This window comes from Podarcis tiliguerta, assembly GCF_965153285.1.
Source record: "Podarcis tiliguerta genome assembly, chromosome: 5".
Classification (NCBI taxonomy): domain Eukaryota; kingdom Metazoa; phylum Chordata; class Lepidosauria; order Squamata; family Lacertidae; genus Podarcis; species Podarcis tiliguerta.
This window is the reverse complement of record NC_139538.1, coordinates 35,873,426-35,890,807: the sequence shown is the minus strand read 5'-3', so window position 1 is coordinate 35,890,807 and position 17,382 is coordinate 35,873,426. Positions and strand designations below refer to the sequence as shown.

Below are 17,382 nucleotides of genomic sequence, written 5' to 3'. Positions count from 1 at the left end.
TTTTGATGGGCAATTGCTGTTACTGCTGCTGCTGTTAATACGATATTTTAGAAACCAGGTTGCTTCTGAAAATAATTGGGATTGCTCATTTTATCTAAAACAAGTACCCCAGGATGTGACATCAAAAACTTCCATTCACCAAAAGCATCCCTATTGTTGTTTTATTTTTTGCTGCTTTTAAGTAATTGACCTCCCCCCTCCCCGCAGTCTCGTTTTAAGTTTCCACATTGGGTTTGGCAATCCAGCAGAAGTCCTTTTAGGGGGTATGCAGGCTTCACAAAGCAAATTCTCCGAGAGCAACAGTGGTGTTAGCGGGATTTACATGTGAGCAAGGGCTTAATGCTGAAAGGGCAGCCAGAAGGGAGGGGGTTCGAAAAGAACATGTTCTGAAACTAGACCCCTATCTCTCTCTCCCTCTCTCCCTCCCTCCCTCCCTCTCTCTCCAAAATGTGTCTCCTTCCTCAGGTTTAGGAAATGGATCCCTGCTGGGATTTCCTTTCAAAGGTGACTTGTAACCTACTCATTAGGGTAGATTTCTGCCGGGTACCCACAAACAGTGCCTTTGGCAGGGTCAGCCAAAAGTCGTGCGTGTGTTTTGCGTGCATGTCTGTACGGGTGTGCAATTTGGGTGAGGGGTAGAAAATACCCAGGGCACTTGGCGGCTGTAGCAGCAGTAGCATTAGGACTTCTGAGAGGAAGGCAGGAGAGGCAATGCTCTGATGGGGACTATGGAGTTTCAGAAAGACCCCAGTGCAGTAGCCCTAGAAATGCTCTTGATAGTCCAGCCCGAGAAGAGGAAGATGGTGCAGAGGCTGCAGATGGACAGACAGACGGAGAGCCACGCTTCACATCAAAGCGAAGGTAAAGAAATCTGTGTTGGCTGGTTAGCTTGCAAGGATGGGAAGTGCAAACAAACTCGGTGGCAAGGGTTTAACTTTGCAGGATGAAAGTGGTAGGAGGGGGGAATAAAGGGAAGGAGGGAGCTATTTTTGCACATGCACTCCCACAAACAAGTTTTAATAAAACATGGGTATTCCCTTTGTCTGAGCTGCTTTTGCAAACTTTCAGCTTAGCTCCCTCCTACCAACCTTCCTGTGAAAATTGTTGTGAATCACCCTGTGAACTTTGGATGGTGGATGAGATAATAATAATAACAACAACAACAACAACGGGAAACACTGTTCCTGTTGCATCTCCATCTGGGAAGAAACCTCTGCAGCAGCACATAGGGCATAAACACAGTATTGTGCATAGTTATTGTGAAGGCAATGTCTTCACACTGTCCCTTCTCAATGTGAGAAGTTTTACATTGTGAGAAACCTCCAAAGTTGTCATTCAGAAAATGTTCCCCGTCTGCAGACAGAACCAGTGACGGGGGCTGCTGAAACAGACAGTGATTCTGTAATTCAATCTCCTGTCTGTTGCCATCATAAACAAAGAGAACAAATGCTTGCAGTGTGTGTGTGTGTGTGTGTGTGTGTGTGTGTCTGTCTGTGTGTGCTAGCATGCATGTGTGTAATACAAGGAACTTTAGTGTATAGCCTGATGCACCTTTTGCAGGGGACGTAATTGTAATGGTGACCTAAGTACTCTCCTTTCACAGTACAGAAGCCAGTGAAATGGGTGACCTCAGAAAAATAATAGGAGCTGTAGTAATAAAATATGATAATAATAGGATATTGCAACTGGGAAAAACAGGCATTTCCAGTTGCTAGGGTATGAGGGGAATTCATTTGTTACTCAGTGTATATCATTCTCCCCACAATATTTCTTCCCTCACCACAACACTGTGAGGTAGATTAGGCTAAGAGTGAGACTGGTCCAAGATCACCCATTGATAATACAGTGGTACCTCGGGATGCGAACAGGATCCATTCCCGAGCCCCGTTCGCATCCCAAACAGAACATAAGACACGATAGCATGTCTGTGCGTGCTTGGGTCACATTTCACCACTTCCGCGCATGTGCATGACATCATTTTGACTGCACATGTGCAAGCAGTGAAACCCGGAAGTAAAGCACTCTGTTACTTCTGGGTCGCCGCGGAGCGCAACCCGAAGCGCTCAACCTGAAGCGTATTTATCCGTAGGTATGTCTGTATACATCACACATATTTAATGCTGAAATGTGCTGTATAGCATTCAACACTCTAATACGGTAGATCAATGTTATTGTCCCTTTATTACAAATGGAGAGTGAGTGAATAGTGGCTTGCGTAAGGCCACTTTGTGAGTTCATGACTGAGGTAAAAATTGGTAAAATTTGAACCACCATCTTACCCACTACTACTAATTTTGACCCCTTTCTCCAAGAAACTCAGAAGCGACATGCAACACTAGAATTTTGCACAACTTCAGCTACACTGAGGCAGCCCAGTTGCCAGGGAAGCGAAAGTGCTTACATACTGTACACATAGGTACAATGCCTACATACTGTATACTGTAAACATGAGTACAATGCGCAACATTCCCAGAACATCCTAGACTGCCACAACAAAGAGCAGCCTATTGGGAAATGAAATGCTCAAGATTGTAATGGTGATGCATCACTGTGGAATTATTAGGAGAGAACAGAATTGTTGTGAAGGCTGTGGCCCTTGTGCCTGCTCAATCTGCTGTCCAAGTGATGGACAATGTCAGGGCCTCTACTCTCCCTTCTTGGGGTTCTTTACCTTTCAGCTGGACTTAAGCCAGGCAGCCTTTCAAACACATTGTCATTCTAATAGTAGCTCTGGGGAAGGGAGTTGTATGTGACTGATTCCTAAAATTCCACCTTGACCACTGAGAACTTCACAGAGATGGGGCACTTCTCTTCATTGCCCACATCCCTGAAGTTCATTTGGCCTTCACCAAGGACCAAGCCTATCTTGTGGCAGACCCTGCCCTGTGGCCCTCCCCACTAATAAAGGTTCAGCAGCAATCATGCCTCCCTTTTTTGAGACGTCGTTTGAAAATTGTATTGTTTGTTCAGGCCTTTACAATAGGAAGTTTCTTTTCTGACCCATCAGTATTTATTGATATTTTTGTTGATGTTTTTATACTGTTATTATGGATACTTTTGTTGATTTGATTCTCCTATGTTGCACACTCTCTTGATATTTTTTATGAAAGTGTGGATTATAAATCATCAAATAAATAAGGGGGGTGGAAATATTAAGTTCTCTGTCCCCACCCCCTTCTCCCTGCCATGCATCATGTCTCCATTCAAAATAGGGGAGACCTGCAAGTGTTTTTAGGGGGGAAAGAGCAAGATTATTTTGGGAGCTCCATGTCTAGCTGGAATGAGTAGAGGGCTTGAGGAGAGAAGCTCAAGTAGGGTAAGCAGAGGATGCAAGGAAGATTCGGCTTCTCCCACCCTACCCAGCCACCTCTCTTGCTCATTAAATTGTATTTCTTAACTCCTGCTTTCGTTGTGAGTGGAGCAGACGTAGGAGTTGTGCTAAAGGAAAACAATGACATGTTAAAGCAAATGCAAATTCTGTGCTAGATTGTAGCCATTATTTGTTTATTTTTTATTGGTCTTTCAATAATATACATATGGTATAAAGTCACAAAATAGAAATTGAATATAAAAAGAAATACTAAAACAACACACATACACTCCACTCCAATAGGTAGGCAAGTCATCGTTTTTATTCTTAGGTACAGTTAATGTTGCATTCATTTTGTGTTGTTCCTGCAGAGTGCAATGTCAGAATAATGTCACTATTTTCAGTGGCCAGAAGAGATTGAGATATCCAAGGACAAAGTTCAGAGCAGAAATATAAATGTAACATCCCAATTTGTGCTGATGCATTAGGTGTTTACGTGTTTCATAAACCTGATGTGTTGCGGCCATTATTTATAACGAAAACTGTCTGTCTGCAATATCAAGCCATTCCAAATTCCCTTAGGCAAGCTGTTCACTCATCACTCTGCCGTGGTGCCCTGGTCAGCTGCAGCGAGGTGGATCAGTCAAAGCACTCAGGGTTGTATGTTTGTTTCCAAACAAGGAAGAGTAGCAGGGATATGGTCACGAAACAAACACAGAAGGAGATTTTGGCCTTGAGAATGAGCCAACACATTTCAGAAGTTACCCTGGGGAGGTTTGGAGAGGGGTGGGAGTGTTTTTGTTCTAGCCAGCCCATTTGTTCATTCCTTCCTTTGGGAAAATGCTGTACATTTAATTTAAACTAACAGCTGCATACACACACCCTAGCATAGAAAGAGTTTGAAAAGGAATATATTGTTGCACAACATCCCAATCTCTGAGCAGTGTAAGATTCCAGGGCTTCAAATCATTTACCCACAGTTTGGTTTCTTTGGAATGAGGGGCGGGGAATTTTGTGGCGTCTGTTTGCCATATGGTTTATTTACACATATACACAGACTGAGGCTATGATGAAAGGGCTCAAAGTCCCCAGAAGGACTTGCTTCTCCCATAGCCACAACCCTTGACATGACTATCACTCTCAGGCATCTACTTGCTTGTAGCCCAACCCACTCTCCCCACTCTGGCCTTTGACCTTCTCACTATCAGCCACTACCAGCCAATTTGCCCTCATGCGCAGAGCAGGTTCCTTCCTTATACTAAAGACCTAGGGCCATTACCAAGAAGCTAGCCTGGCTATTCCAACAACTGAATCCTCCATGAGATTTTAACCCTTGCTGGATCCAGGAATTAGAAGGGACTCGGGCATCCAGCCTAATTTCGCATGCGTGCACACACCAAAAAACCCCACACAGTTCTAGGCAAAATCTCCAAGCGCTCCAAAGCATTGACTTCTCTTTTGTCACCAGTTCTGCAAGACAGGCTGTGTCATGATCCTGTGATCAGAGCAAGCCAGAGCAAGGCTTTCAATTCTTAGTGAAACCTCAGAGATCAAAGGGAGAGCTGAGCAGGACTTCAGTGCCTCCAGCTTCTCAGGATTTGCAGGAGGACAATAATACTGTAACTCGTAACTCTGTACCCAGCTACCTGGGAACAAATCCCATGGAAGCCAGTGGGACTTAACTTCAGAGGAGGCATCTAGAAGATTGCACTGTAAAAGATGAAAAATAAGCATACATATGCACATTTATTTAATTTATGAAGGGAAACAATTCTAATTTCCTTAGCTCAGCCTTTTTAAAAACAACAACCACCCAGCTGAGAATTTGTCTTTGACTTCATCCAACTATTCATACCTTTGGGAGAACAGTGAGCTTTTGCAGGTATGCCTTAAGAGCTGTCCTAGTAGTAGATCATATACACAAAGGCTACTAGTGCTCTGTTGTTGTAGCTGTCCATGATTAAATACTCATCTAGGGGATGGTGAATTCATTTGCTAGTTGGACGAATCCAAAATGCTATGAGCAATCACGCTCAAAGTAGACCCATTGACTTGGGTAACTTAACTCCATTGATTGAAACTCCCTGCCTATTGAAATCAGTAGGTGCCATTGCAGTATTCATTTCAGTGCCTGCTTTAAAACATTTTTGGTTTTCCAGGCATGAAAATGTTGACATGTTTTAATCAATTTTTAGTTCACTACTTATTTTAATTGTTTTTTAAAAGTTTTTAATTCATTGTTCTTAACTTCTTTATTGATAATTTTAATATTTCTTGTAATCCACTTAAAGGTTTTGTTACAATCCAACAGTACATAATTTTTGTTAAATAAATAAATAACACAGTTTACTGGTTGTTGTTTTTTAGGCTTTCGAGGGGATGGCAATGGAAACAACAAACTAGGAAATGAGCTTCATGGTATGTCGTTTTCTCTAAACCCTTTGAGTTTCCATGTGAGAAATGCAGTCCAGATCAGTGTATTCTAATACCCATTAAAGGCAGCCATACCATGTTGAGAGAGGCTGGGGTGGGTCTCTTGGAGGTTTAATCATTAGCTCTGTATATTTTGCTGCCTGAAATATAAGGTCCAAATGCTGTCACCACTCACAGAGGCTGCTCAGATATTGTAAACAACTGGCAATCTGCTGCCATTTAATGGCATTGCAAAATCTCACTCAACCTAATAGTAGAGCCGGTCCTGATGCCCATAGCAACATGGTGGCATTTGGAGAGCTAGCAATTTCTGTGCTGAAGGCAGTCTGGGGAAAAGAGCTTCCCAAGTCCCGAATTACAGAAACGGCCAAGTACAGATATTAGCAACCTGAATTAAGAAACACAAATATTAGGCCTTGTGCATAACTCTTCAGTATTTTCCAAACTTGGTTCTCCAGCTGTTTTTGGACTACAACTCCCATCCTCCCTAGCTAGCAAGACCAGTAGTCAGGGATGATGGGAAATGAAGTTGAAAAGCAGCTGGAGAGCAAGTTTGGGAAACATTGTGAGATAATTCCATTTTGCTCATCTCAAACCACAGTACAAGAGGCAGAGTCATTCTGCTCCTCATTCTATAAAAGCTGCCCCAGAGCAGGAGTGCTAGCAAAGGAACTACCAAGAATCTGGGCATGAAATTTTCAGATCAGAGGGAAATAGGCTCTTTAGCTTTACAACCGGATCTAACAAGACTTTACAGCGGCTTCCACCAACTCATAGGTATTCACTGAAGATCTCCAGTTGTATTGCCAGAAATCTTCATGCACCAAGCATGGAGGTGTCAACAAATCAATTTCAGGCAGTGTAGCGAGATTACTGTACTTATGAAGTCTGACACCGTGAAGCAGCCGGTGCTCCTACAGTATTTCTGAATGCTATGATGCAACTGCAGATTGAGCCATATTAAAACAAACACATGGGCCGTCATCACACACATTGCAGTGATATCTCATCATCTTTCATGGGTCTGAGCCATGCCAGCCATAAGATACGTGGTACCCAGAATGGCAAACACATTGCTGAAATGCTCCAGCTTCTCTCTGGGGACTGCCAATATACTGATCTTTGAAAGAAAAGGGATGCAACTCAGTGTGTCCATTGATGTAGACTGGTCTATCTTCCATGCTTGGGGGGGGAGGGGGCTAGTATTTTAGATCAAAATTATATAAAACCATGCACCTGTTAAAATATGAGTGTGTGTTCTGTGAATGCACAGAGTGGGGATTGAATCCATTATCCTTGCTGCCAAGTTGCATTCATCAAAAGTCGGAGCAGAGTCTACATATATACAATTACACAAATCATAGGATTATAGAGTTGGGCGGTACATCAAGGGTCATCTAGTCCAACCCCTTGCAATGCAGGAATCTCAGCTAAAGCATCCATGACTGATGGCAAAAGCTACTTTTCACAGTTATCTTACTTGTACCATGTACGTGTGTTGGCTCTATTCAGACCATGGGTTGGACATAAGGAGGTGATGTTCAATTTCAGTTGGAGAAGAACAGGCAACTGGTGTTTGGGAGGGGAAATGGAATGACCTATCCTGGAGGAGGGTATGGTTGGCTGGCTGGGACTTTAAACAGGAACACCCTGATGATAATGATACTCTTCAATCTTTTGCCACTAGTCCAACTTGCATTTTCCCTGCTTTTGCATGGACTTATCACTTTGCCCCTGTTTCATAGGTTGTTTTCTTGTCACTAAAGCTTTCCTTCCATCACCAGGCCATGCAGCTCAGATGCAGCAAGTCATTACTTCCTGCTCTGCCCAAGGTATGTGATAAACCGATGAACTGTCTGATAGTGCCCTTTGCTACAAGTTACTGGGAGTAAGCTTTTACCTTAGAATATCATAAAATAGTAGAGCATTTAGAGATGTTTGAACAGAGCAAAAAATGGCATACTATTTTGGAAAATCACCACGACCAGATGTTACAAAATTACAGAGGTTGAAAGAAGAAGAAAAACTCAGTAAAATTAATCTCTGAAAGCAGGATTAAGATGAGGGAAGGCCTACTTAAAAAAAAAATCCTGCATGCCTGATCAATCTAAATATGCCTGAGGGAGGCAAAATGTAGTTGCTAAAGGAGTATGTAATGCAATCTCAAAAGCATTTTAAACTACTTTTTTCCTAATGATTTCTCATTATAACAATAAATACTTAAAGATCCAAAATTATAGAACTTCTATTCATTTTTTAAAAAGTTTGCATTATAAAATGAAGAAAAAACAGACATATTTCAATAATCTAGCATTCTGTCTTCATATGTAGTCTGTCAGATGCCCCTAGGATAGGGCTGGCATATGTCTGGATTTTCCTGGACATTACCAGGATTTCAAAAGCGGAATTAATGTCAGAAGGGCAGTGTTTTGTCCTGGATCTTAGGCAAGTCAAAAAATCATGTTTTTTGGTGTTTTTGTAAAACAAAACAAAAAACAACTCAACTTTCAGGGTGTCCTGGTTTTTGCTTTGTGACAACCCTACCCTTGGAGGAAGAACATTATACAGATAGTTTTCTAATCCTCCAACAGAGAATGGACATCATGAAGTGATATAGCACATTCGTTGCATGCAATGTTCACAGGTTCAATTCCTGCAATCCCCAGTAGGTCCCTCAGAAAACTCCTATAGCTATGTCCACCAAAGCAGCCATTTTATGAATGGGCTGCTTTCCATGGCAGCCATTTTGTGAGTGTCCACTGCTTTTTCTCAAAATTCCCTTGCACTAGATAGACCAGTGATTTGACTTGTCGTTAGGCAGCTTCCTATGATCTTCTTAGAGGCTACCCCCATCCCACAACTTTTTACTGCAAATCTGCTCCTCAAAAAAAAAAAAGCCCAATTGTAAGCCATACCTTGTGGAGAAAGAGTAGAAAAGATTCTACTAAACTAAAAGAGAACTGGAAGAAGTAAGAATGAAGGACTGACAGGGCAATTACTTGACTTCATTGTCTGCAAAGAAACTACAGAACATCTGTTAAGTGCCCAGAGGCTCCCAGTCAAATTTCTCTGTTTGATGAGGAAATATCAAACACAAAGGGGTATACAACTGTCAAAATATGTCTTGATTGAAGAAAGTCCCTCATGGTTCCCTTCTAAGAGAGGCTGAGAAATGAGAATTGGCTTGAGGTAGTTATACATCTGAACTTTTGAATAGCTTATACTGAAAGCAAGCATAAAGGAAGCATATTTATGTGGGTAGCCAGCTCATAAACTTTCTAAACAGAGTGTTGCCCCCTCTGCAGAGGAAGCTGTGTGGATTCAAAGCACTGGAGGAAGGACTTTGAATCCACACAGCTTCCTCCAGCTCCCTTGTCTGCACCAGACAGCTCCTGACAGCAAACTCTCTAGTGTACCATTCCTCCCGCTTGCAAAGGAACAATTCCTTTCAGTTCCTGATTGTTCTGGATTGTGAGTTGGATTGTCCTGGTTGTGACTTGGAAAAAATGGCCTTTTCTGCCATTTTGTTTTGTATGGGGATGTAACCAGTGTTGCACAAACGGACACCTGCTTGTTTAAGAGGGCTTTCTGGCTGTCCTTCTCCCCACTGCAACCCCTTTGCCCCTTGAAGGCCTGGAATGTGGCACAGGGAGTGGTAGCGGGAGGAGAGAATTACCCAAAACTACTTTCATTCCCACTATCACTGCAGCTCTTAGCATTTTGGGGTTTCAGTAGGAAGGAGGAATGCAGGATTATCCTAACACTTTCATCCTTGGGCTCTCACTGCCTTGGATGCAAGGCATGATGCTTACATGCTGAATTATGTTTCCCGGTACTGACCAGCTTCAAAAATTCTTGCTTGTTTCAGGAACCCATGTGACAGTAGAAGTACATGCTAGAAATTCTACCCCACAGTTGTTCAAAAAACTCTCCTTTGGGAAAGGTATGCCGCTTTTAAAAATCAATATTTTGTTTTGGAACAATTCTTACACTTTTTTTTTTTTTTTTGTTCCCTTGTTCTCGCAACAATAAAAATAAATTGACTGGTTTCTTGATAAAGGCAAAGTATCTCATATTAAATTATATGCAGGAGCTCATGTTGCGCTGTAGTAAAGAAACTGAGCTATGAAAGAGGGAGTCCTCAAATCTTCTGCAGACTAGGTAGGCTTAGAAAAGACATTTTCTCTTATCCACAATTCCTCTACTGTGATATGTGGGATATTAATAGTGGCCTACCTTCACAGATGGTCTGATGGTCACGACACCAGACCCCACAAATACAGCAATCACCCTAACCGAGGAACTCAACACATTTGCAGTGGTGTTGGGCTTACAAGTAAACTTTGCCAAGTCCGAGGCTATGTGTTTCAACACCCCACCTCATATACAAAAAGAATTTTCCAACATCACAAAGATAAAAATCTGCCGTACCAAATTCAGATACTTAGAGGTACAAATAACCAGAAACCTCAACAAACTATACCTCCACAACTACAAAGCCCTGTGGCGACAAATTAACAATGACCTGAGGAGATGGAACCATATTATCTTCACTCTGTCAGATAAAATAGCCATGATCAAAATGATCACCCTTCCAAAATTGACCTACCTATTCCATACCCTTCCAATCTGGATTCCACCAACCCAACTCTACTAATGGCAGAAAAGAATACACTCGTTTATTTTCTCATACAAAAAGCTTCAGTCACTTTTGCACTTTTATTATTGGAGAATTGTTCCATCTTTGTAGGGCCAATTTCCCAACCTTTCCTCTTACTATATTTAGTAGTAGAGAGGGAGAAAGAGAGCGAGAAGTAAATAAGAAAAATCTTCCACATATGATACTATACTCAAGCCCTTTAAAATGGTTTGGGCATATTAGTGAGCTGATGTCCCAGAGATGATGGGAACACAAATAGTTGAGAGTTCAACATATGTCCTCAACTCATGGCAAAAGAAACACTTGCAGCATGCTTTTCACGTGATCATATGTTCATGGCTGCCACACCACACTGAGACTAGGGAAATGCCATGTGGGGTTTTAGTGTGATGACCTCTTGAACAAATCAGTGTCAATTAACTAAGTGCTTGTTCTGTAGGCCTCCTCTCCTTTCTCACTTCTCTTTCGTCTTTCTACTTCAATTCATTTTACATCCGTTCACCTATCTCACATGCTTTTCACAATTTCATAGGTTTTCCAGAGAACAGAAAACGCAGACCCCGTCCACCGGGTTTGAAAGACCAGCATGGTAACTATAGAGTTGTTTTATAACATCGTTCCTACTCCTACAGTACAGATTTCACAGAAGAAACAACAATATACAAAATGGGAAGCATCCTTTTAAGAAAAAAAATGCACACACAAAACAAATGGAGTTCAGAGTAAAGTTTGCATTCAGCACCCAAGGCTGCCCATGTGGTGCTCCTTGCCACATGTTCGCCATTGGACAGTTTTTCTGTCCTGCCAGCTCTGTTATCTTTGAAGCGGTTTGGGAACTGACCTGACAGCACTTTCCATCTGTTTAGATGGCAATCCTCATGAGGAGCAGCAGAAGCAGCATTGTTGCCGCCCACATTTAAATCAGATGGCTTTCCCCAAAGGACCCTGGGAATTGTAGTTTATCTTTCCCAGAGCTACAGCTCCCAGAAACCCTAACAAACCACAGGATTCTTTGGGGGAAGTAATGTGTTTTTAAAAAATTGTGTATGCAGCATGGAACAAGGGGTGAGTCCTCTCTGATGACTCAAAGAAAGGATGCTGGTGCCGATGAGTTCCAGGAGCCTAAACTTACTAAGCTTTTGAAAATGCCATCAATGCATTGGCAATTTGGCTGAGAAGGAAATCCTGCTCTCAGATTACACCTCCGCATTTCTTACTTATAAATAAAGCTGATTATTAGGGAGTGAACGTATAAAGCACAGCAGCCATGGTAGAGATCAACATCTGGCATCCTAGGCCACTGCATTGGACCCTCCATCTTGAGCATCTGGGCCTGTGAGCCTCCATTTTAATGTCCCACAGCACCCTGAAGTGAACACTCCATTGTACGCCACCCCAGTCCCCAAGTGGTGTGAGTCCAGGTTCTTACCCAAGGTTTGTGTTTCCTTTGGAATGAGGCACAGCAGAGACTGTGGTGTCTTTATGATACGTGGTTTATATACACATATATAAGCAACCTGAGCCTATGATAGAGAGGCTTCACAGCATTAACACCCCAAGAGGGCCTTGCTTCTCCATTAGCCACAGCCTTTAATTCCTGCAGAAACCAAACATCTTTCTCTGCTTTGCCTCTAGTGTAAGGTTACTAAATTTTTTTCAATGAATCCAGGGACACTTTTCAACTTCAATTGATTTTGTATGGGGACTGATTTGTAAATCCTGGGACTATCCCCAGGAAATGGGGACGTCTACTAACCTTACTCTAGTGTTTAGCTCACATCACCCAACTCTCCGCTTTCAACTCTGCCTTTGGCCTTCTAACTACCCACCCATTTGCTATCTCACACAAAGCCCTTTCCTTTGTTCTGTTTAATGGCCCATCACCCAAGCTGACACCTCACCAAGAAGCTGGCCTGGCTATTCCAAGACTTAGAAGGGATTCAGGCATTCAGCCTACTCCCCCCCCCCCAAAAAAAACCCCACGTAACAGCTACATGAAGTGCTCTAGGGCATTATGGTGAAATAAAATAGCAGTGCCTGGCCTCTCTTGGTGTGTTGTTTCTGTCACCATCGCCACCACTGCCAAGTACAGCTGAGGGAGCCCACCAGTGTAAGAGGGGCACACTAGATGGTACTTTGCCCAGAAACCTCTCCAGCCTGGAGCCAGTCCTTATGGAGATGCAACCTCATTTTGTTGATGGCAAGGTGTGTGCATCACCATAACCTGACCACGCACAGCCCTTTTCGGAAGTTTGATGGGCAAGTGTTTTAGCTGAGCATGCTGCTTTTAAGATAGGCCTCCAATTAAACATTCTAAATTGGTATAGTCAGTGCCTGCCAATGTTATTTGTGCTTAAATATTGCCTTGCTCCCGTTTGCACAGCATATCGGAGGCCTAGTACACAATTCTGGCTGCTAATGGTAACAGTGTGTGACTGTAAGAGTTATTGTGAATTCTGCAGCTGTAGGGAGCCTTTTCAGTTATAGCCTGACAAAGACTAAAACTGATCACCAATTTGAAGAAACTACCCGCTCCCAAATGGCAAAAAAAGTAATTTTCTGAGCTGTATAGAGCAGGAACCTTTTAAGTGCGTAAATCTGCTTTAGCTCTCTTTAGGTCAGTGTAATAGCCCTCTTCAGCGAAAGGCCAGATAAACAAACAAGCCTGTTAAAGAGACAGATGCCTTGTGCTTGAGTACTGGTTTGAGACAGACAGATGGCTGTTCAGTACATTAGGTGACAGCGCACACCCTCTTGCCTGTGGTTGCTCCATCACTAATCACAGTCTGGAAATGAGGTTGAACCAAGCCTGAGGAATAGTGAGACACACAGGCTTCTGACACTGAGGTTTTCTTCAGCTGTGCCTGCCCATTCCCCAAAGGTTAGACACAGCAGAAAAGGTGTGTTAGGGATGGAGAGAGAGCAAGAGAGTCGTGTGCTACTTGGCTTTAAAATCAGGAGAGGTGTGATGCAGTTAGACTACTCCTGGACATTGTTCCTGGGCCTGTGAAGCTGCCAATTTGCAGTAGAGACTATTTAGCACCCAAGTGCATCAGCTGATGTATAGCTGATTCACACAACACAGCATAGATGGCTTGTGTTGGCTGTGCATCTATGAACAGTCAACATAATGGCTATATACAAATCTGATCCTCTGCAGATCTGTCAGAACATTTGGCCCCCACCAGATGCCTCTGGGAAGCTCAGAAGCAGGGAATTGAGGCAATCAGCCTGTCCTACTGTGGCCTGTCATTAAGTGCCATTCTGCATAATTACCAGGAGGCAGTGGTGGCTGATGGGGCAGAAAGCAGGGAGGACAAGAACCAGAGCCCATTACAGGTGGAGCCAGAACCAACGAGAGGCAGAGGCAGCTATTTCTAGTTTTGTCTCCATCCTCCACCTTGCTGAGTCCCAGGAGAGCAACACCGAGACGAAGGAAGAGGAAACTGACAGGCAGTACCACCCCCTGGACTAGCTGTAAATAAGGCAGTTAGGTGGGGCTGGCTGAGGGCAGACTGGGGTTGGTGCAGCAGTGCCCAGTTTTGCCTAATGGAACAGCTGCCCCTTGAGCCATGATGCCCAACAGCCATTGGCAGACCTATCCTGTACCAATGTGTGTAATCCCCTTTAAAAGTGACCTAAGCTAGTGGCCATCATGAACACAATCCTATGCATGTCTACTCAGATATAATATCTATTCAAATTGATTTAGTCCCAGGACATAGTGCATAGGATTTCGGGCATAGGCTGTTTACATGAAGTGATAGCCTGTGTAGGTAGGGATGCACATGGTTGCATAGGGAAATGTTTTTACAAACCTGATCAGATCTGATTCCATCTTTCATTAATAATCTGTGTTCTGCATGTGTTGCAGCTGATGCAAATCTCCTCTATTGCTTAGCCTTTTGGTTCCCGCTTAATCACGAAACCTTTTGCCTCCCCTTTGTGCCATAATGTTTATAAATTGGGAAGAGGTGCACAAAGCCAATGCAATACAGGCAACTCCCCATTTACACAGGGGCTGTGTTCTGAGGCACTGTGTGTTTACGTGAAACTGTATATATTGGGAACACAATTGAAAAAGCCTGCAAACACCCTCCAAACCTCCAACTCTCCAGAGGCCTCAATGGTTGGCGCAAGCAGTGGCATAGGGTGGGTTGTCCGCACCCGGGGCAAGGCAAGTAATTTGCACCCCCTAACCCGTGGATTTGCGCCCCCTACCCCTAACTCCCAGATGTTGCGCCCGGTGCGGCAGGCCCCCCCTGCACCCCCCACGCTACGCCACTGGGCGCAAGGACTCCTGGGATTGTGTGATCGAACCTAGCCCTCCTGCCCAGCATGATATCAGTTGATTGACAAGTGGACGTGGTTTTGGAGACATGGCCTCACAGGCCAAATTGGACCCCCTGCTAGAGCACAACTGGTGCATAGGCTGGAGTTTCCTCATTCCTAGTTCATGTATAAACTTACCTGCTCAGTGCTCCATGCATCTAACAAAACAGGCTCTGGGGAAAGAAAGCTGATGCCACTATATATTTATTGGCCTTTTCAGTTGCTAGTGGACTTTTATTTATTTTTACATAATAAATGGAGGGAAACTTAAACTATTGTAAACCTTGCATGTGAAAACGACTTTAGTATAGATCTGGTTTATGCTTGCTAGAGCGTTTGTCCAGCTGAAATGTTTCTTCCTTTCCAGAATAATTATTACCGATGACATGTGTTTTTTCTCTTAGCTTACCCATGGGACAAGTCATGCTTGAAATCCATACCTTTTGACCTAAAGGACTTTGAGAAATTGGATGCATATGCAACAAAGGTAAAAACATAAATGGAGGTCATGACATCATGAATTCAAACTCTGCTTCTCATCATTTCTAAAACTCCAGCACCAGATATATACTGCATATATTCTAGTAATTACACAATGGAATGCTTGTGGAATTTGGTTGTCTGTATGATCAGATATATCAGTTCAATTATTATTTTTTACAACACTGTGTGCAAAAAGCTACATGGCTGCTGGTAAATATGCTGAGAAGCCAAGTGTGTGGTGAATTAAAAACCAGTAAGCAGAGTGTAAATTTAAATATTTTAAATAAAAATAATAACCACTTTGGGGAAAAAAGATTACAGGAACTGGCCTTTAACATAAATTCATGATCCTTGGAATTGGGTTATGGACTGAGTTATCTATGCAGAATACTCTGCAATCATCACCACATTTTTGAGAAGTTATAATACAATTTGTTGAAGTCTGATGATTGCAAAGTCAATTGCTCATATCAACTCCTTCAGACAACCTCTTCCACTTGAATAGTGGGCAAAATACAAACAGTCCTTTGAATTTCATTTGTGTGTTCCTGAGGTATCTTTCAGATTCTGCATTAAGAATACCCTTCTGCAATCATCTGAATGGAACTCTTCCCTCCTTATCCCAAGCTGCCTTAGACCAAGTATTGCCAGCTCTGATTGGAAGTAGTTCTCCATATGAAAGAGACATTTCAAATTACTTGCTGCCTCACCCTTCCCCAGACTAGTGCTTTCCAGAAGTTGTGGACACCATCAGCCCCAAGAGAGTGTGGCCAATGATGAGGGGTGATGGGAATTGCAGTCCAACAACTGGAGGACCCTAGTCTGAGGAAGGCCGGTCCTTTGAACAGGAGATGTGAGGCATTGGACCTGCAAAGCAAGTGCTCTACTACTGAGTAATGATCCTTTTCCCTAGTAATTCCTCAGATGATATTTCCCTGAGGAAGCACTTCCAAATGTTTTGCTTTAGGCAAAATCTGAGGACAACCTTAAAAGCTGCTGAGAAACTCCACAAGCCTTATCAAAATGTTGTTTGGCTTCCCTCAGATGTTTCACTTCAGGAGGAACTCCAAAATTTGCTTCCAAATTCACTTTGGACAAAAATTTCACTGGCAACTCCATAAACAACTTGCTAAATATTTCTCACAAAGACAGCATCAGCCCAGGATGAGGTGTCCGCTGAGTATGTGGCTTCCAGATCTTTTAGAACAGATACAACACACTTTCATTGGCTGGCAAAGGAAATTGTACAGTAACAGAATCTCATATTGGCCTGAGGGTTGAGCAGGTCTGGCTGACAACCATCATACCATGTGAAAGGAAACAGTTTAAATAGAATCTAGTTATAGAATAGTGTCTAAACGTATCTGAAGGGCATACGTGGGATAGGAGAGAGTAACCCTACCCAATAATATATTTGAAGCTTGTAAAAGACTTGCTTCTTAAAACACAGCAAGCTGCCAAGAACAGCATGATGAAGCTGAGGAAAACCCTGTTCTGAGTGCCTTATGCCAGCCTGCTGACTAATAGATAGGGCTTCTAAACAAACAAACAGAAAATGGCTCCTAAAACCGTCCTGAGCCAAACTGTAACCCAGGTGTAGAGAACCTTTGGCCACCCAGGCATTGCTGAACTACAACTCTGTTTGTTGAACATGCCATATGACCAGAGCTGTAGTTCTGCTGACAGCCAGTGTGGTGTAGTGGTTAAGAGCGGTAGACTCGTAATCTGGGGAACCAGGTTCACATCTCCGCTCCTCCACATGCAGCTGCTGGGTAATCTTGGGCTAGTCACACTTCTTTGACATCTCTCAGCCCCACTCACTTCACAAAGTGTTTGTTGTGGGGGAGAAAGGGAAAGAAGAATGGTAGCCGCTTTGAGACTCCTTCGGGTAGTGATAAAGCGGGATATCAAATCCAAATTCTCCTCCTCCTCTTCTTCTTCTTCTTCTTCTTCTTCTTCTTCTTCTTCTTCTTCTTCAACCTCCAAAGGGTCACAGGTTCCCCACACCTGTAAGCTAATGTGCTTTCTGTGAAACATAGCAGAGATTTTGTTGATGAAGTCAATGGTTCTGCCAAGTAGTGGACCCTAAGAGAGATCCTCTAAATTTTGTAGGAAGGCAGAAAAGGTAGCCAACCTTCACAGTTGGTTTGAAATCACCAGTTAT

At 43.0% G+C, this 17,382-nt stretch overlaps 1 protein-coding gene across 2 annotated transcripts in view; it reads left to right on the top strand.

Annotated features, from left to right (window-relative positions):
- Positions 1-435: 435 nt before the first annotated feature.
- Positions 436-17,382, top strand: part of KY (kyphoscoliosis peptidase) — a 29,483-nt gene continuing 12,536 nt past the window's right edge. Inside the window, exons 1-6 of one of the 2 annotated variants that reach the window (XM_083443277.1) lie at positions 436-861; positions 5,678-5,728; positions 7,528-7,575; positions 9,612-9,686; positions 10,936-10,992; positions 15,140-15,222. In XM_083443277.1, coding sequence (XP_083299403.1) covers positions 720-861; positions 5,678-5,728; positions 7,528-7,575; positions 9,612-9,686; positions 10,936-10,992; positions 15,140-15,222 — 456 coding nt within the window. In that variant the 5' untranslated portion in view covers positions 436-719. The remainder of the gene's footprint in view (positions 862-5,677; positions 5,729-7,527; positions 7,576-9,611; positions 9,687-10,935; positions 10,993-15,139; positions 15,223-17,382) is intronic. The other variant, XM_083443278.1, reaches the window with a different exon arrangement.